Source organism: Pleurodeles waltl, chromosome 3_1, assembly GCF_031143425.1.
Source record: "Pleurodeles waltl isolate 20211129_DDA chromosome 3_1, aPleWal1.hap1.20221129, whole genome shotgun sequence".
Classification (NCBI taxonomy): domain Eukaryota; kingdom Metazoa; phylum Chordata; class Amphibia; order Caudata; family Salamandridae; genus Pleurodeles; species Pleurodeles waltl.
This window is the reverse complement of record NC_090440.1, coordinates 607,519,992-607,541,362: the sequence shown is the minus strand read 5'-3', so window position 1 is coordinate 607,541,362 and position 21,371 is coordinate 607,519,992. Positions and strand designations below refer to the sequence as shown.

The window sequence follows — 21,371 nt, the reverse complement described above, 5'->3', positions numbered from 1 at the left end:
ATAGTGGAAGAGGTTATGATTTTTGGCCCCCCTCTAGACTAATGGACAGAAAGAGCACCTCGTTCTGAATGCTTTGGTGTTGGTCCTATTGCCCTAGGACTTACACAGGCTGAGTTATGGCCAAAAATGTGCTGTAAAAGGAATGCCTGCAAAGCATTATGGGATGAGTTTCCCAGAGTGCAGTGGAGACAAACGCGGAAAATGAACCGCATGCGTGAACACGAGTGCTTACTAACAAACATGAGAGGCAGGAAAAATATTCAGTCCAAACAACAGAAAAACATTCCAGGCGTAATTAAACTGTTCTTGGCCGGTGCGCCTCAGCCAAGTACAGAAAGTGACGTATTGGCTGCCAAGCCAGTTAGGAGGCAGCAAAACAAGAGTGACACTGCCGTCAACCTATGGCAAGCGGCAGGCAGCAGGCAGCTGGCAGGCGGGAGCAAAGTCCTATACTCATTCCGACAGGTCTTGCAGACAACACATGCGTGCTGTCTAGGCATGTCTTAAAAATTAGCCCAGCTGACTATAAAACAGGCCCACAAACAGCCCCCAAAAAAAACCACCCACACACTGACCTAACATAACATGTAACATATATAACATTAAACATCAGGGCACAAGTCCTAAAAAAGTAGTTGAGGGACTAAACAAGTTAGGCAGTATACAAATGACTTTATGGCTTATGACATCATAGTAGATGGCATCACACGTGGCATTGCAGGAAGTGGCATCACAACCCAAAAACTCACAAGAAGTGACATCACAAGAAGTGACAGCAGATCTTAACACCTTACACATGTTTAGCAAGTCTATCATGAGTACATTTGAGTGCATTACAAGATTTAACAAATTAGATTATGCATCAGGGTTGTGTCAAAAAAGAAATGCAAACCCCATGCAAAATCTGGCCCTCACCTTATTCACTTAAAACTCTGCCAGAGAGAAATAGGCAACAAGGAGAAACGTGGGAGTAACTGTATTCTGCTCAATTGTTTGCAAAGTCTGCATTTTAAAATATCTTATAGGGTTAAGGCACCTTTTGAAGATCCTTGTGTGCTCGGAATATCTCAGGAAATAATGATAATTGAAAGATAACTCTGGAGGCTAACACTTTTGCTAGTGTGATCTGTTTTATCTGGTCCCAGTTTTGAATCAAAGCAGCATAGAGGGTTAATATGTCTCCTGCAAAGCACAATATGAAACATGAAGATGACAGATTTTAGCTAGCTAAGAGGGTTATTCCTTTTAACACAAAGATACTTTTGTTACTTGCAATTCATATATTGTAATCCTAATTGAGCACAGTGAGCTATAAAAGACGTGATTCCTACACCTTATAACCCGTACACCCTTAAGAACCTTATAATCCTCAAAATCTTATATAACACACCTTGTACGTGAAGTTACACATTTGAGTGATTTATGGTCGATTTTATAATGTGTTCATGTAATGTAAAGAGCTCAGACTCCATGCATGATAAAACAAAATAAAACGAAATGGTGGTATTCAAATTTTTATTTGTGGAAAGACTGGGACAGACCAACACATCTGACATTCCTATAATGCATCTATGCCTCATATCCAGGGACTGAACAAAGCTAAAACTACACGTCCCTTAAGTACTTGTAAAGTAAGAACAAGCTGTGTGCCTTTGTTTCCCCTCCATTGCGTTTGCATTTAGTTTGTGAAACTCCAGACAGCTCCCAGCCAGGATACTGAACAAAGGAAGGCCTTATGGCCCCTTATCTTTCACCTTTTGTTTTAGGCCCAGATGAAATTTAAAATAACAAAGCGCCCTCCACACCTGCCTGCACCTTGCTGCTTGGAACGAAAGCAGACACTGTGCACCCGCTGCTGAAAGTATCCCAGTGTTTGAAACCTGCACCAGGCTGGGTTCAGCATATTTTTGTAGGTCCAACTTTTCGGGAGGGTGGATGACATCCACCCTTTCAAAATAGTGGGTAGATGCCATCTACCCGCGTGTACCCTGTATAACATAAACTGTCAGGTAGCCCTTCGGGCACTGTATCAGTACCCTCTAGGTCAGCTCCGACCCTGGTACTTTGAGCAAGGAAGAAGCTTTTGGCACGTAAACAGACAATAAAAGGATAGACAAATTATTGTGTTCCCCGTCTTTCCAGCTACTGCCTGGACTACTTGCTTAACAACAACACACCAACTTTCTGAAACACAGAGCACCAAGTCTCCGTCAGGACTGAACAATACTTTCGAATACTGCCTTTATGCATATCACCTACAGGACGGGAGCCAAGCACATCTCAAAGCTTCCTAGAGCCAAATGTCTTTTTCGGGCTCGGCTTTTATGCCATGGGAACTGGCGACCTAAAATGGATCTGAGCCAGGCACTTGCCCTCTCGCTCCCTAACAAAAACTACAAAAACGCAGGAGAGCGGAGCAATAACAAGTGTAGTTTTCTCTCCCGAATATTTCTATAGAAACTAGAAAGCAAGCAGAATAACAGAACATGTCTGCCTCAAGCCATTCTACACTTAAAGAGCTGTTGTTACACGAGACGCAAACTCTGTGGAGGCTTCTTAGGAAACCCTGTTTTGTCTGTTTTTAAGACTAAAGCCGTCCCGTAATGCAATATGTGCTTGAGTAAAGAGACTCGTGGGATTTCTCCAGTCAGACACATGAGACTTCCCTTTAAAATGAAATATGGGCAGGAGGTCCTCCTCTCTGGGAATAAAAAAGCCTTGCCTCCCAACACCCCGCAGCTGGAGATAAGTGGTCAACATGTACTATATGGCACCTACAGCACGCATAGCTCACAGAGTCATGAAGAGGTGTCCTACCTTCCAGGCCTGGTACCTCAGAAAGGCATTGCCCACTGGGATTGTGGCAGGTCTTCACGCAGGGAGCACCACAGGCCAGGTAGTGCCACCTGCAGTTTCCTTTAAAGTTGTAGTAGTCGCAGAAGATTGCTGGTTGAGAAGCATATAGAAAAAATGTTAATTTGCGAGAAAAAAAAACCAATTACCATTTTACTATTCTGTTTTCTTCATCTAATGCCCATGGTACGAACATTGATTGAATTACCCCCCCCCCCCCCACCCCCACCCCCCGCTTCTAACTCACCCTACCCGACCGAAGAGCTCGAGGAAGCAAATATAAAGGTGCCCCCGCATAGAAATTTTAGAAATATTGACCAAAATTGTGCACATTTTGGGCATGTATGCTCAATGATTATTCTCAGTATACCTGCTGTAGCAGAGTACACATTCTGGGGGATAAGTGATGCATGTCATAACAAGCACCAGACCAGGACCAGACAACCATGCCCTGCTGCCCAGGTCCCTTCCTCTCATAAGAGTCTGCATCAGTTTTTTGCAATGTGTTCGCATACTCTCATTGGGATAGTATAACAGTTTACTGACGTTTTTAATTAGTCTACTCAAGATTGAAAAATATGGTCGTTATAGAAATATTATATACTTCGCATGCTAGTAATGGATTTCATAAATAATATTAATAATAATACAAATATGGAAAGCACGTGTTGTTCCCAGTCATCTATTCATAACGTATTGATTCCTAATTAGTCACTAAAGGTACAATACATAGCGTCTAAGCTACAATGCATAGTGAAGTAGAACACATTACATTTTTGTACATGGGAAGTAGTGCACTGGCATGGAAAACTCATATTGTTAATGATGGCCATTGGAAGATGCGCCAAATGTCTCACTTATTTTTGGACACCATGGTTGAGCTCAGGTGCAGACCTGTCCGTTTTCCAGTTTTGGACTGGACAAGAGATTTTGTGGCACCGCCTCACCTTCCTGTGCCATGCCTGATACCACCAAGCTTTGAGAAGTGTCGTACTTAGCTGATTCAAATACTCAGTGGTGTGTGGTGCTGGCCCTCACTCATTGGGAGAATGCAGTCCGACTTCCCTCAAAAGAGGTGGGGAGAAGAATCTATTCATGCAAGAGTTGAGGAGGCACTACACATAGCTTAATCATGCTTTCAGCTCCTCCTGCCATGCTAGATTAACTCTTCTTGGGTGGCTATGGTTATCCTGTCTCTATACTCTACTGTTTATGGGCAGGGCAGCAACAAGGCTTCACGGGTACTTGCTCCTGTCACCACATCCAGTTCTGCACAGGGAGTTTCCCAGAGGAATATAGAGCAGCCCCATCCCTCCGATAAAGTGAGGAGGGGGCAGGAAGTAGCACTGCATACTTGGCAGACACAGTGACAGGTGTAATCTGCCACCAACTTGAGACTCAGAAGAATAGACCATCATCCCCACCTTGCCTTACAAACAAGGAAAAACCGAGCCACCTGTAAAGAGGTATTTTATTGTATAATCTCCAATAGGAAACAAATGTAAAGGACCAAACTTTCTAAACTTAGGTGAGTGAGGGGTGCTGGCATATAGTAAGCTAACATCACGAAGGGCCCCCTATGTGCCAGGTGGCAGTGTACAAAATACAAAGATACGCACAAGGCTATTTTACAATGGGAATTTCACCAGTGAGGGCTGTGCAATAGTGAATTTCCCATGCTAAATTGGATGCAAGGTGGCAGGATGAACAACAACTGAATGTTGCCTCACGGCAGAACGCCTGCCTGTCACCTGGGTGCTGTGTGCCTTGAAGTACTATGGAAGCATGGAGGTCTTCCCAGCTACTAGCAACATACTGGATGTCTTGCCCAGTGGCGTAGCGTGGGTTGTCAGCACCCGGGGCAAGGCAAGTAATTTGCGCCCCCTAACCTGGGGCAAGGCAAGTAATTTGCGCCCCCTAACCCGTGGATTTTAGCACTCGAGTCTCTTCCAAGATGTTGCGCCCGGTGCGGCCGGCCCCCCCTGCACTCCCCACGCTACGCCACTGGTCTTGCCCTACTATGTTTGAAAAGCTGGATGACTATCCTGCCGACTCTGTGCGTTGTAGCATTGTTGTTGGCTTGCCCCGTTATCACTTTTGGATGGAAAGCCCTGAATATTGATGGTAGGACCTCTAGTGAAAATCAGGTTAACTATTTCGCTTTTGATAGCGCCACAGCACTACGATCAGGACTCTGGGTTGTTGCAAGATGGCATATATAGTTTAAAATGGTAGACAGAGCTACAGCTGAAAAAGGCGTTCTCGAAGCCTTCATTTCTAGGTCAATGACAGTTTAGCACTCTGTTGGATGATATGGTGAAAGTATTTTTCAACATCGTGAACCATTCATGTCTTTTAATGGCCTTCCAAATGCACTCTCTTCCAAGTTATCTTAAGCCATATTTCAGTCAATCTTATATGATGTTTTTGAATGAATACATGACCTACTTCCAACACCAAGATGGATATCTGCATAATCCCACCGCAGTTCATAAGTGAGGTACACTTCCAGATCTGGTTGGTGCTTAGGTCTCAAATAAGCTCAGGATTCACACAAAGAACTAACCCCGGCAGGCATTTTTCATGGCAAGGGCTTCACGTTTCACACATTCCTGCATTACTTGACAAAATGGTTTTTCCTAGACATCTACAGAGACCCAGAGAATATGGGGATCATTAAGAAAGCATGGTATCATTCTCAGACCTGGCACACCCTTGCTGTTTTCATCCTAGTCTTTTTAATTAATTGGGGCTTATTTAAAAAATGACTTAGGTTTGTGTTCCTGCTGAAATGGCATGTCCTCAAACACTGAGCATGCTGACAGCATTACTTTAACTTCAGGAATTAGCTTAAAAATGGCTTCAAGATCTAGGGCGATGCCTGCAGTCATGGTCCACTGGGCAGTTTAACACCTGCACTCTACGGCCCATAACTTGAGAATTCACATCCGAAGATGTTGAGGTCCCAGCTTTTCTTGTCTTTGAGGTTTGAGCAGTCGTTCAACAGTGGCTGTTTACAACTCACCTTGTGAACAGAATTAATTTACTCCTCTGTCCACTGTTGTCCTTAGGACTTCGAGTCAGATGATATATGAAAACGGACCAGCAACAAAGCCTTCCCTTCACAACCACTGGATTAGACGACTACAAAAAGGGATGGACTGAACGCTTAGATTAATGTTAGCCAACTGCTTGGGGCTGCATTCCACCCCTCTCTCTTAGTGCCTCGACCTATTGCCATCATTGTTGAGCGGGTATGCTGTTAGGACTTGTCATGAGACCTTAAAAATTCTATTTTTCTATCTGGAAGCAAGCCCCCCAGTCACACTGCCTTCCTTTTCTTGTCACTGAGCATCATTTCAGTCTTTGTGCCCCTTCGAGAATTCATTTGTCAAGGATGAGTTTAATGTGAACTTCTAAGTTTCCACTTTCAGAGTACATAAAATAAACCAAATGATGGTTGTAAGTTTTCTTAAACTTGAACCTCCTATATAAACAAACAGTGTCTCCAGTTGTATATGATTTTGCTAATTGAAAGGGGGTTGTTTGCTCGCTCTGTAACTTTCTTGAATGAAAACTTGATTTCCAAATTTTCAGATGGAACTAACATTTGTTGGATTTGTGACTTGTTTTGAACTCTACACTTCATACTAAATATATGAGGTTTTGATCTGATGGTAGTGGTTTATTGTAATTTATTTCGAAAGGCAAGGGTTTTTTCATAGGTAGTAGTGCACACTCATACAGGGAGTTCTATTCTATTTCTGCAAAGGAATTTTTGAAAGTACTGCTTTTTACTCATTATCTTTATCATTTATTGTCTTTGCAGCAATACATCTATTTTTAAAATAGTATTTAATCATATTTCTAAATGTATTTAAAGAATTTCTTTTCCTCAGGTGAACACATTTGATAATTAATATGTAAACTAAATATGAAGCTTGGGTCAAGGCGTATTAACAAGCATTGGCAATAGCATGCCTCTTGCATATTAGCTTTCTGATTGTGTGAGGTAATCCATGTTAGACCTGACAGCCTTAGGGTAGTCACCCCTAACTTTTTGCCTGCCTCCCTCCTCGTTTTGGATACTGTTTTTGCTGGTTTTTAGACTCTGCGCACTTTACCACTGCTAACCAGTGATAAAGTGTATATGCTCTCTCTCTCTAAACATGGTAACTTTGGTTCATACCTGATTGAACTATTTAATCTACTTATAAGTCCCCAGTCATGTGCACTCCAGGTGCCTAGGGCATATAGATTAAATGCTACTAGTGGACCTGCAGCACGGATTGTGCCACCCACTTAAGTAGCCCCTTTTCCTTGTCTCAGGCCTACCATTGCTAGGCCTGTGTGTGCAGTTTCACTGCCACCTCGACTTGGCATTTAAAAGTACTTGCCAAGCCTAGAACTCCCCTTTTTCTGCATATAAGTCACCCTTAATGTGTGCCCTGGGTATCCCCTAGAGCAGGGTGCTGTGTAGGTAAAAGACAGGACATGTACCTGTGTAGTTATATGTCCTGGTAGTGTAAAACTCCTAACTTCGTTTTTGCACTACTGGGAGACCTGCTCCCTTCATAGGCTAACATTGGGGCTGCCCTCATACACTGTTGAAGTGGCAGCTGCTGATCTGAAAGGAGCAGGGAGGTCATATTTAGTATGGCCAGAATGGTAATACAAAATCCTACTGACTGGTGAAGTCGGATTTAATATTACTATTCTAGAAATGCCACTTTTAGAAAGTGAGCATTTCTTTGCACTTAAATCCTTTTGTGCCTTACAATCCACGTCTGGCTAGGTTTAGTTGACAGCTCCTTGTGCATTCACTCAGACACACCCCAAACACAGGGTACTCAGCCTCACTTGCATACATCTGCATTTTGAATGGGTCTTCCTGGGCTGGGAGGGTGGAGGGCCTGCCCTCACACAAAGGACTGCCACACCCCCTACTGGGACCCTGGCAGACAGGATTGAACTGAAAGGGGACCTGGTGCACTTCTTAGCCACTCTTTGAAGTCTCCCCCACTTCAAAGGCACATTTGGGTATAAAACAGGGCCTCTGCCCTACCTCATCAGACACTTGCTGGAGAAGAAACCGGAACCAGAAACTACATCCTGCCAAGAAGAACTGCCTGGCTGCTCAAAGGACTCACCTGTCTGCTTTCTACAAAGGACTGCTGTCTTGCTGTTGCCCTGCTGCCTTGCTGAACTCTTGTCTGGCTGTGAAAGTGCTCTCCAAGGGCTTGGATAGAGCTTGCCTCCTGTTCCTTGAAGTCTCAGGACCAAAAAGACTTCTTCCTTTCACTTGGACGCTCCGTGCGCCGAAAATTTCGACGCACAGCTTGTTTCGCGGCGAGAAAAACGCCGCACACCGACGCTGATCGACGCGACGCCCTCGGGACGATCGAGACTTCGACGCACAACCTCGCAAGGACAAAGCCGCTCGACTTTCCAGGAGAAATCGACGCGACGCCCACCGTGAGTGCGAAACTTTGACGCACGGCCTCGCAAGGACAACGCCGCCCGACTTCCAAGGAGAAATCGACGCGACGCCTGCCGTGAGACCAAACTTTCGACGCACGGCCTCGCAAGGACAACGCCGCCCGACTTCCAAGGAGAAATCGACGCGACGCCTACCGTGAGATCGAAACTTCGACGCGCAGCCCCGCAGAACGACGCGCAGCCGGAAAACAAGCAGGAGAATCCACGCACAGACCCGGGACATCTGGTAATCCCCGCGATCCACAAAAAAGAGACTGTCTGCGCGCCGGAAAACGACGCCCGACTTCCCCGCGTGGAAAAGACCGACGCAAGTCTGTGTGTGCTGAGGAGAAATCGACGCACACACCCCTTTTTCCACGCATCTCTTCTCCTGTGGCCCTCTGAGGAGATTTTCCACCAGAAACCAGGTACTTTGTGCTTGAAAGACACTGTATTGCATTCTAAAGACTTAAGACACTTTATATCACTTCCCTGTGATATTCCTACAATTTTCCATTGCAACTTTATTCTTTTTGACCTACAATTATCCTGATAAATATTATATATTTTTCTAAACACTGTGTGGTGTATTTTTGTGGTGCTATATGGTGGTATTGTATGATTTATTGCACAAATACTTTACACATTGCCTTCTAAGTTAAGCCTGACTGCTCGTGCCAAGCTACCAGAGGGTGGGCACAGGATAATCTTGGATAGTGTGTGACTTACCCTGACTAGAGTGAGGGCTTTTGCTTGGACAGGAGGTAACCTGACTGCCAACCAAAAACCCCATTTCTAACAATCCCCAAATCTCCTCTGCTAAGAATTCAGAAAGGCACATTTTGAACAGTCTTTCATTGGAATATACATTCTACCTTGGATTTTCATGATACCTCTATTTGTGATCGCCTCCCTGCTTTCTTAATTGCTTAATTGGCGGTGTGCATGCTAATACATCAAGGTTCCATTAAAAAACAGTAATGGTCTACTTTTCCGTTTTCAGCACAAGTTGTTATCTGCTTTTGAGATTATGAGTTTTGTAGTTGTTTTATTTCAAATTCATATCTGTAACAATCCTAAATCAGTGTACACTCACCCTCAGTTTGTTTTGCACATCTCTTTTTCAACATTGATCAATGCGAACCACCTCCCCATTACAAAATTATTAAACCCCAATATTTTTGGTCCCTTCTTTATCTGTAGGAATCCATTTCTTAATTAATTAGCGTGCTGCTCAACTAAAAAGATTTCTGGATGATGTAAGTCTTATTTATCCTCCCTTCCGGTGGGTGCTTACAAGATCCTTCACTGTCATGTCTTAAATTATTTTTCAGTTTGTTGTTGATGTATCCAATGTTTCCATTGTTAATTTTATATATTTATATAATACATTCACGTAAAAACATGACTACTATTGGTCCCCTTCAGTCCATGAGTCTCAAAAGAATGTAAATTCTCCATCCCAAATATTTTTTACGAAGAGGTTTCTGGAACTTGCCTCTATATTGTGAACTTATTTTGATGTTTTATAACTATTCATTAATGCCTTACCTACTACCACATTAACATACAGATATTTTGCATGTCGTGTTATATTAAAGTGGGTGAGTTCTCTCGTCTCTGGCGTGCACAGGCCTCGTTTTTTATCTTAGTTTGGAAAGGTTACCATTTGCAATTAAGCTAGCTCTACTATTGTATCTTATTTCAAGGGCCTTTTTCGTTCTTCTCATGAGAAACCTGCACCATTATCCTTCAATTTCCTTAAATATATAAAGGTTGGAGAAAACTTGGTGAGCGCTTAGCATTAGATGCTCATTTGCATGTTGGGGCGTTGCTCTGGCTGTCTGACCTGCGATAGCAATGTTTTTGCACTAGGAACATGTTTTAGGCTGTAAGTGTACTTGTAGCTAATTTTTATTTCACAACATACAGGTTTATATATCTTTTCACAAATTGGATATCTCATTTGAGGTATTCCGTGCTTGTTCTTAACCCAACGCTTGATTCCACTCAGTTTCATATTACCACTACATATTGTGGATTTGTGCTACGAAATTCTTTGTTTTCAATATACACATACTTTGTTGGATAAACCTTGGTCTATAAATATTTTATTAAATATATTTCTCTGTGAGTGTCACATGTTGTGTGTCTCTTGACGTTTGTAACTTGTTGCTGAACTTGGATGGTAAATGTTTGGGCCCATCATTATCCAATTGCAGTTAGTGAAGTTCAGACATGGATAAGTTCCTCTAATCGTGGTAGGATATCTCCCTTCTTGTTTTCAAATGGCAGCTTTGATTAGATAACTTCTCAAATTTATTTTTACATTTACATACAAACAGTGGTCTCGAAAATTAAAAGGTTTGCAATATTGGATCACTCTCAATTATTTTCCAGTTTGTGCTGCTTCTCTTTTTTATGCATTCACTTGGGGTATACATGATATGACATGTCAGTCTTGCTATTTCATTTTGGGGTTTTAGCCTCTTCTCTTGGTAGTTTAGATGCCCTTTTTATGGGCACTGCCAAGCTATTTCTGCGTAATCTTGATCAGAACATATTCAGCCCATTTCTTCTTCCCTTTTTTGTGTGTCATTTCATCACATACAAGTCTTCATTCATGTAATAGCTCACTGTACCGAAAGTTCTGGATAAAAGCTCTTGGAAGGAAAGTATTAGCTAATAAATAAGCTGACTAGTCAGGACATATCACATTCTGGTCTATTTGGTATGTATTCAGTCTCTGGCCATAAAGTAATGTAACAAATGATTGACCCTCTCTCAAAGTAAGAATGATGGCTAGTTTTTACATATTCTGCAAACTGATTTAATTTATGTTTTGGACAACTCGACAGAGCTAAAATGTTGTCAATAAAGCACCACAAGTGTTGGATATTAGCATTCCATATTGGATTTATTAAAAATAACAAATGCAGAAGAACAGAAAAGAAAATGAATAAAATACAGCATTTTCAGAAATTTCCTTGCAGAAACGGGGCGGATCTTTTTGTTTGTGCACCACTATCAAGGAAAATGCATTAGGTTTTGAAATACATTGTTAAAAGCCTATATGATAATTGAATATTAGTGGCAGCACCTGAAAAAGTTCAATTTTCAAGAGCGCGGATTGCATGGAAATAAAGGAGCTTCATTGTATGTTTATTATTTATTTATTCACATCTGAATTTTTTATACTGCTAAGCTTACACTTGTTGGATGAAAGTCCAGATGGCACTTTATAATTTAAAATAAATGCAAGACTGGGGTCTCTCACATTACATTTACAGATATCAAACAACAAGAGGGGAGTCACAATTTTAAGTATATGATGCATGAGGAGGAGATCAGAAGACAAATGATGTGAGAAAAGAAAAGTGAAGTAGAGTAATGGAGCGTCAGTGAATGAGTTGGAAAACGGAGCTAAACATCAAGATGGGGGCCGTATAACTGTTCTTCTGTTTATTTTCTGAAAGAGACAATGCTTTCCTGGTAGCTAGGTTAAGGTCTCTTAATACCTGAGTTGTGTGGTCCTATTTGGATGACCCAGAAACCAGTCGAGCAGATGAAAGCAGCGGGGCTTTCAGGGATGAAAGTGGGTTTCAGAAAACAACTTTTAGAAGAGCAGTTCCATTGTCAGTAGTTGAGATTACAATAGTTCGAGTTAGAGCACAGAAATCAGATTGTTTAATAAAGTTTAAATCATTTTAATTAATGCGGAAAGGGCTGTTCTGGCTAAATTTAATATACGCTCAATGTGTTTTTAACAGAGAGGTTAGAATCCATCCACAAACCAAGATATTTTACATTTTTTTCCACTTTTAGACAAAACCACCCATTTCTTACTTCCTCAAACTAATTTTTACTATATTATATTTGATGTCCTCGGGTAAAAGGAATTATTTATTTTCTGGTTAAATGCGGGTGGTTTGAGGACATCCATGTTTAACGTTTATCAGACATGTTATTAGAGTGGTGATACTGGCAACATAGGAAATCCCCTCATAGTTTTGCTGTTGAGTCCCATATGAGACTCAAGGATGTCAAGGAGCATCCTATTATCGACTGAGTCAAAGGTTGCAAAGAAATCAAATGCTGAAGATTATCAGTGAAGAATCTTCATGACAGTTTCTGTGCTGCACTCTCTACAAAAACTGTATTTATAGGAGGCCAACAGATTTCCATTTTCTATGAATTTTGACACATTTTTTTTATTTTTGTACAGCTGTTCTTCTTCATTCTTTATTTTGTTTATGTTAATGTGTATGTTAATGTGTAATGTTCTATGTTAATTTAGAACTTTGCTCCAATGTATTTTTTTATGCCAGAATTGTGGTCTAGAGAATACTCAAATAAAGAGTCTGTGGTATGAGATGTGCTTATTGAAGGCAGTCATAGTGCTTCCCCAGAAGAAAGTAGCAGACTGCTGGCAATCTCAGAATGTGCTATATTGTATTGAAAGTTAGAACAGTCGAAAATCAGACAACAGCCATGACTCTCAGAACAGCAAAATATTGTTTTCTTTTTATACTTCAAACCTGTTTTCTTTAAGGCATGTGCCATTTTTCCATGACTACTATGTTAGGGTGACCAGGCGTCTCGGATTAGCCGGAACAGTCCCTGTGTTTCACCAGTTGTCCCAGCAGATTTCGGGAAATGTATCTCATGCCCCGGTTTTTAGAATGGGTTGCCTGAAAACGTTGGGAAGTGTTTTTTTTGGGTTTTCCAAAGAAGAGATAGTAAGCAGGTGCTATCAGAAAGCAAGATAATTCGCAGGCATTTCACTGGCTTTTAAGCTGCGTTTTATTTATGTTTTTGGTGCCTCTTCTGTAAATCTCTGCTAATGAGCGCTGTCATTCTGTGCGACAGTTTGAAGTAAAATTGTTGTCCTTCTTCTATTTTTGGTGACGTGTCCTGGTTTTTGGCTTTAAAATTCTGGTCACCCTATACTACGTCTCAAACGTTTCCTTAATCATCTTTGAATATTTAGAACATATTGAGATGTCCGTTCTCCACTATGGGATCTCTTGCCACAATCAATAACCTTGTATCAATCTGTTAATCACAGTAGATGGGAGTTGGAGATGCATTTTACTGCTGCTCCTGAAAGTATTATGAGGTGCTCACGAGCATGCTGTTATAATATTTTTATTAACTAGTTTATCATCCCAAATATACTATATCTGGATATTCACACCAGACGTGCAAATAGAACCAAATGTACTTATTTCACCTCCAACACTGTGAAGAGACCGATTGGCATTTCTAAAAGAGTTTCTGTAGGACCCTTAGACACCCTCTCTTTTAGTTTACCTCTTAATATAAATTACATTTTTAGACATTCGCAGCATGCTATTATTGTGTTACATGGAAAACTGTATAAAACAGATAAAGGTGTAAAAATATAGCTAATCACTTTGATGAATGAGGGAAGAAAATTATACAAACTGATAGATGTCAATCACAAGACCACCAATAGGGCTTTTAAAAGTAGAATCTCAGTATCAACGTCTAAATAGATGCATATCAAACACAGCACAGAAGATTCAACAAGAATAAGAGGAACGTCAGAAAGGTCCTGATTGCTTCCAACAAGACAAAAAAGTGAGTAAAAAACAGTAATAACATAGACCAAAAAGATTATATGCTTGTTTTGCAGAACCAGGGCTCATGCAGGGACAACTGCGGAGATAGTTTAGTTTAGTGTAGGAGATTTGTAAATCTCTGGCTACCCTTTGCCCTCCCAGCACTAGAGCAGAGACAGAATGTCAAGAGCCAACTTCTGCTGTGAACAAAAAGGTTTTACATTTTTTTGCGAAAGGAAAGTTCTTGCCTGGTTTGCCAGAGCTCCAGGGGAAGGGAGTTCCAGAGATTTGGGGCTTTAAATTATGCTTTCTTTATCCATGGGACATAAATTAGGGAGGCGGTCGAGGATCTAACAGCCCTTTGAGGGATGTAGGGCGTTACAATTGGTTTAAGGAAGGCCGGACCCCGATTATGCGAAGCTCTGTGCATGGTGCAGAGGGCCCTGAAGTTGATCCGTTGTACCACAGGCAGCCAGTGGAAGAAAGCTAAGGCAGGTCTCGCAGAGAGGTGTCTGGGAAAATTCATGAGTAAGCGTGCCATGGTGTTGTGCACCACTTGAAGTCTTCTTACTACATAACGGGGTGAGCTCAAATACAGGACATTTCCATAACCCATGCGTGAAATTATGAGTGTCTGGGTGATTAGTCTTTTGGCTGGAGAAGGAAGAATCTTAACCCCTTAGCTGCTGGGCCTTTCCCCCCCCAGTGCTGAGCCCTTTTTTGGCTATTTGGGGTAGTTCGCGCTTAGGGCTTCATAACTTTTTGTCCACATAAGCTAACCACGCCAAATTTGCGTCCTTTTTTCCCAACATCCTAGGGATTCTAATGGTACCCAGAGTTGGTGGTTTCCCCTGGAGGAGACCAAGAAAATAGCCAAAATACAGTGAAAATTTTGTTTTTTCCAAAAAAATGGGAAAAAAGGGCTGCCGAAGAAGGCTTGTGGTTTTTTCCCTGAAAATGCCATCAACCAAGGGTTTCTGGTGCTGAAATCACTATCTTCCCACCTTTCAGGAACGGGCAGACTTGAATCAGAAAACCGAATTTTTCAACACAAATTTGGCATTTTACTGGGACATACCCCATTTCTACTATATTTGGTGCTTTCAGCCTCCTTCCAGTTAGTGACAGGAATGGGTGTGGAACCAATGCTGGATCCCGGAATGCTAAACATTTCTGAAAACTAGGCAAAATTCTGAATTCAGCAAGGGGTCATTTGTGTAGATCCTACAAGGTTTTCCTACAGAAAATAAAAGCTGAAATAAAACAATATTGAAATTGAGCTGAAAACAACAGCCATTTTTCTTTATGTTTTACTCTGTAACTTTTTCCTGCGATGTCAGATTTCTGAAAGCAATATACCGTTTTGTCTGCTGGACTCTTCTGGTTGCGGGGATATAAAGGGCTTGTAGGTTCATCAAGAACCCTAGGTACCCAGAGCCAATAAATAAGCTGCACCCTGCAGTTGGTTTTCATTCTATACTGGGTATACAGCAATTCATTTGCTGAAATATGAAGAGTGAAAAAGAGGTATCAAGAAAACCTTTGCATTTCCAAAATGGGATCAAGATAAGGTTTTGAGGAGCAGTGGTTATTTGCACATCGCTGAATTCCGAGGTGCCCATACTAGCATGTGAATTGCAGGGCATTTCTCAAATAGACGTCTTTTTTACACACTCTCTTATATTTGGAAGGAAAAAATGTAGAGAAAGATAAGGGGCAATAACACTTGTTTTGCTATTCTGTGTTCCCCCAAGTCTCCCGATAAAAATGATACCTCACTTGTGTGGGTAGGCCTAGTGCCCGCGACAGGAAATGCCCCAAAACACAACATGGACACATCCTATTTTTTTTATAGAAAACACAGCTGTTTTTTCCAAAGTGCCTACCTGTAGATTTTGGCCTCTAGCTCAGCCGGCACATAGGGAAACCTACCAAACCTGTGCATTTCTGAAAACTAGAGACCTAGGGGAATCCAAGGAGGGGTGACTTGCGGGGCTCGGACCAGGTACTGTTACCCAGAATCCTTTGCAAACCTCAAAAAGTGGCTAAAAAAACAAGTTTTCCTCACATTTCGGTGACAGAAAGTTCTGGAATCTGAGAGGAGCCACAAATTTCCTTCCACCCGGCGTTCCCCCAAGTCTCCCGATAAAAATGATACCTCACTTGTGTGGGTAGGCCTAGCGCCCGCGACAGGAAACGCCCCAAAGCGCAACGTGGACACATCAAAATTTTGGGAAGAAAACAGAGGTGTTTTTTGAGAAGTGCCTACCTGTAGATTTTGGCCTGTAGCTCAGCCGGCACCTAGGGAAACCTACCAAACCTGTGCATTTCTGAAAACTAGAGACCTAGGGCAATCCAAGGAGGGGTGACTCGCGGGGCTCGGACCAGGTTCTGTTACCCAGAATCCTTTGCAAACCTCAAAAAGTGGCTAAAAAAACAAGTTTTCCTCAGATTTCGGTGACAGAAAGTTCTGGAATCTGAGAGGAGCCACAAATTTCCTTCCACTCGGCGTTCCCCCAAGTCTCCCGATAAAAATGATACCTCACTTGTGTGGGTAGGCCTAGCGCCCGCGACAGGAAACGCCCCAAAGCGCAACGTGGACACATCAAAATTTTTGGAAGAAAACAGAGGTGTTTTTTGAGAAGTGCCTACCTGTAGATTTTGGCCTCTAGCTCAGCCGGCACCTAGGGAAACCTACCAAACCTGTGCATTTCTGAAAACTAGAGACCTAGGGCAATCCAAGGAGGGGTGACTCGCGGGGCTCGGACCAGGTTCTGTTACCCAGAATCCTTTGCAAACCTCAAAAAGTGGCTAAAAAAACAAGTTTTCCTCAGATTTCGGTGACAGAAAGTTCTGGAATCTGAGAGGAGCCACAAATTTCCTTCCACTCGGTGTTCCCCCAAGTCTCCCGATAAAAATGATACCTCACTTGTGTGGGTAGGCCTAGCGCCCGCGACAGGAAACGCCCCAAAGCGCAACGTGGACACATCAAAATTTTGGGAAGAAAACAGAGGTGTTTTTTGAGAAGTGCCTACCTGTAGATTTTGGCCTGTAGCTCAGCCGGCACCTAGGGAAACCTACCAAACCTGTGCATTTCTGAAAACTAGAGACCTAGGGCAATCCAAGGAGGGGTGACTCGCGGGGCTCGGACCAGGTTCTGTTACCCAGAATCCTTTGCAAACCTCAAAAAGTGGCTAAAAAAACAAGTTTTCCTCAGATTTCGGTGACAGAAAGTTCTGGAATCTGAGAGGAGCCACAAATTTCCTTCCACTCGGCGTTCCCCCAAGTCTCCCGATAAAAATGATACCTCACTTGTGTGGGTAGGCCTAGCGCCCGCGACAGGAAACGCCCCAAAGCGCAACGTGGACACATCAAAATTTTTGGAAGAAAACAGAGGTGTTTTTTGAGAAGTGCCTACCTGTAGATTTTGGCCTCTAGCTCAGCCGGCACCTAGGGAAACCTACCAAACCTGTGCATTTCTGAAAACTAGAGACCTAGGGCAATCCAAGGAGGGGTGACTCGCGGGGCTCGGACCAGGTTCTGTTACCCAGAATCCTTTGCAAACCTCAAAAAGTGGCTAAAAAAACAAGTTTTCCTCAGATTTCGGTGACAGAAAGTTCTGGAATCTGAGAGGAGCCACAAATTTCCTTCCACCCGGCGTTCCCCCAAGTCTCCCGATAAAAATGATACCTCACTTGTGTGGGTAGGCCTAGCGCCCGCGACAGGAAACGCCCCAAAGCGCAACGTGGACACATCAACATTTTTGGAAGAAAACAGAGGTGTTTTTTGAGAAGTGCCTACCTGTAGATTTTGGCCTCTAGCTCAGCCGGCACCTAGGGAAACCTACCAAACCTGTGCATTTCTGAAAACTAGAGACCTAGGGCAATCCAAGGAGGGGTGACTTGCAGGGCTCGGACCAGGTTCTGTTACCCAGAATCCTTTGCAAACCTCAAAAGGTGGCTAAAAAAACAAGTTTTCCTCAGATTTCGGTGACAGAAAGTTCTGGAATCTGAGAGGAGCCACAAATTTCCTTCCACCCGGCGTTCCCCCAAGTCTCCCGATAAAAATGATACCTCACTTGTGTGGGTTGGCCTAGCGCCCGCGACAGGAAACGCCCCAAAGCGCAACGTGGACACATCAAAATTTTTGGAAGAAAACAGAGGTGTTTTTTGAGAAGTGCCTACCTGTAGATTTTGGCCTGTAGCTCAGCCGGCACCTAGGGAAACCTACCAAACCTGTGCATTTTTGAAAACTAGAGACCTAGGGCAATCCAAGGAGGGGTGACTCGCGGGGCTCGGACCAGGTTCTGTTACCCAGAATCCTTTGCAAACCTCAAAAAGTGGCTAAAAAAACAAGTTTTCCTCAGATTTCGGTGACAGAAAGTTCTGGAATCTGAGAGGAGCCACAAATTTCCTTCCACCCGGCGTTCCCCCAAGTCTCCCGATAAAAATGATACCTCACTTGTGTGGGTAGGCCTAGCGCCCGCGACAGGAAACGCCCCAAAGCGCAACGTGGACACATCAAAATTTTTGGAAGAAAACAGAGGTGTTTTTTGAGAAGTGCCTACCTGTAGATTTTGGCCTGTAGCTCAGCCGGCACCTAGGGAAACCTACCAAACCTGTGCATTTCTGAAAGCTAGAGACCTAGGGCAATCCAAGGAGGGGTGACTCGCGGGGCTCGGACCAGGTTCTGTTACCCAGAATCCTTTGCAAACCTCAAAAAGTGGCTAAAAAAACAAGTTTTCCTCAGATTTCGGTGACAGAAAGTTCTGGAATCTGAGAGGAGCCACAAATTTCCTTCCACTCGGCGTTCCCCCAAGTCTCCCGATAAAAATGATACCTCACTTGTGTGGGTAGGCCTAGCGCCCGCGACAGGAAACGCCCCAAAGCGCAACGTGGACACATCAAAATTTTTGGAAGAAAACAGAGGTGTTTTTTGAGAAGTGCCTACCTGTAGATTTTGGCCTCTAGCTCAGCCGGCACCTAGGGAAACCTACCAAACCTGTGCATTTCTGAAAACTAGAGACCTAGGGCAATCCAAGGAGGGGTGACTCGCGGGGCTCGGACCAGGTTCTGTTACCCAGAATCCTTTGCAAACCTCAAAAAGTGGCTAAAAAAACAAGTTTTCCTCAGATTTCGGTGACAGAAAGTTCTGGAATCTGAGAGGAGCCACAAATTTCCTTCCACCCGGCGTTCCCCCAAGTCTCCCGATAAAAATGATACCTCACTTGTGTGGGTAGGCCTAGCGCCCGCGACAGGAAACGCCCCAAAGCGCAACGTGGACACATCAACATTTTTGGAAGAAAACAGAGGTGTTTTTTGAGAAGTGCCTACCTGTAGATTTTGGCCTCTAGCTCAGCCGGCACCTAGGGAAACCTACCAAACCTGTGCATTTCTGAAAACTAGAGACCTAGGGCAATCCAAGGAGGGGTGACTTGCAGGGCTCGGACCAGGTTCTGTTACCCAGAATCCTTTGCAAACCTCAAAAAGTGGCTAAAAAAACAAGTTTTCCTCAGATTTTGGTGACAGAAAGTTCTGGAATCTGAGAGGAGCCACAAATTTCCTTCCACCCGGCGTTCCCCCAAGTCTCCCGATAAAAATGATACCTCACTTGTGTGGGTTGGCCTAGCGCCCGCGACAGGAAACGCCCCAAAGCGCAACGTGGACACATCAAAATTTTTGGAAGAAAACAGAGGTGTTTTTTGAGAAGTGCCTACCTGTAGATTTTGGCCTGTAGCTCAGCCGGCACCTAGGGAAACCTACCAAACCTGTGCATTTTTGAAAACTAGAGACCTAGTGCAATCCAAGGAGGGGTGACTCGCGGGGCTCGGACCAGGTTCTGTTACCCAGAATCCTTTGCAAACCTCAAAAAGTGGCTAAAAAAACAAGTTTTCCTCAGATTTCGGTGACAGAAAGTTCTGGAATCTGAGAGGAGCCACAAATTTCCTTCCACCCGGCGTTCCCCCAAGTCTCCCGATAAAAATGATACCTCACTTGTGTGGGTAGGCCTAGCGCCCGCGACAGGAAACGCCCCAAAGCGCAACGTGGACACATCAAAATTTTTGGAAGAAAACAGAGGTGTTTTTTGAGAAGTGCCTACCTGTAGATTTTGGCCTCTAGCTCAGCCGGCACCTAGGGAAACCTACCAAACCTGTGCATTTCTGAAAACTAGAGACCTAGGGCAATACAAGGAGGGGTGACTCGCGGGGCTCGGACCAGGTTCTGTTACCCACAATCCTTTGCAAACCTCAAAAAGTGGCTAAAAAAACAAGTTTTCCTCACATTTCGGTGACAGAAAGTTCTGGAATCTGAGAGGAGCCACAAATTTCCTTCCACCCGGCGTTCCCCTAAGTCTCCCGATAAAAATGATACCTCACTTGTGTGGGTAGGCCTAGCGCCCGCGACAGAAAATGCCCCAAAACAGAACGTGGACACATCACATTTTTTCATAGAAAACAGTGCCTACCTGTGGATTTTGGCCTCTAGCTCAGCCGGCACCTGGGGAAACCTAGCAAACCAGTACATTTTTGTAAACTAGAAACCCAGGGGAATCCAAGATGAAGTGACTTGTGGGGCTCGGACCAGGTTCTGTTACCCAGAATCCTTTGCAAACCTCAAAATGTGGCTAAAATACCACGTTTTCCACACATTTCGGTGACAGAAAGTTCTGGAATCTGAGGGGAGCCACAAATTTCCTTCCACCCAGCGTTCCCCCAAGTCTCCCGATAAATATGATACCTCACTTGTGTGGTTAGGCCTGGTGCCTGCGACAGGAATAGATCACACAACGGTCAATGTTGGTCCTTACGTGAGGCAGCTGTTGACCCTGGGGTGATCCATTCCTGACACAGGCACTAGGTGTAGGCACTCAAGTGGGGTAGTGTTTTTATCAGGACAGGTGAGGAGTCACTGGGTGGTAGGAATGTTGTGGATCCCAGCATATTCCTGTAGTTTGTGTGACAGAAATGCGAGAAAAATAGAGTTTTTTCTCAACATTTCAGCTTTGCAGGGTATTCTGGGTAAGAAAACTTTGGGGAATCCACACAAGTCACACCTCTGTGGACTCCCCCGAATGTCTAGTTTCCAGAAATGTTTGGGTTTAGTGTGTTTCTCTATATGGCCGCCGAATCCAGGACCAAAAACACAGGTGCCTGCCTTACAAAACCAGTTTGTTTTGCCATAGACAATTTTGATGTCTCCACAATATGATTTGGGTGGTGGAATTTGGGGCTGAACTAAATTGGTGAGCTCCCAAGAGAGCACTCTCTCTCTGCTTGCTGCCGCATTCACCTGCTCTCTGGGTTGGCCTAACCCACTATTACCCAGTTGCACGAACAGCTTGCGAAGGGACAGCAGGACTGTCCTCATCACCTCCCTCATAATGTACTGGAAGAGGAGTTTTCGAATGGGACTCCTCTGACTGAAAAATCACTCCCAGAGTCTGCGCCATTGTCCT

At 43.5% G+C, this 21,371-nt stretch overlaps 1 protein-coding gene across 1 annotated transcript in view; it reads right to left on the bottom strand.

The window, feature by feature from the left end:
* Positions 1-21,371, bottom strand: part of LOC138284363 (mucin-2-like) — a 1,502,605-nt gene that overhangs the window by 935,360 nt on the left and 545,874 nt on the right. Inside the window, exon 26 of the mRNA XM_069223056.1 lies at positions 2,818-2,946. Within this exon, the coding sequence (XP_069079157.1) occupies positions 2,818-2,946 (129 nt within the window). The remainder of the gene's footprint in view (positions 1-2,817; positions 2,947-21,371) is intronic.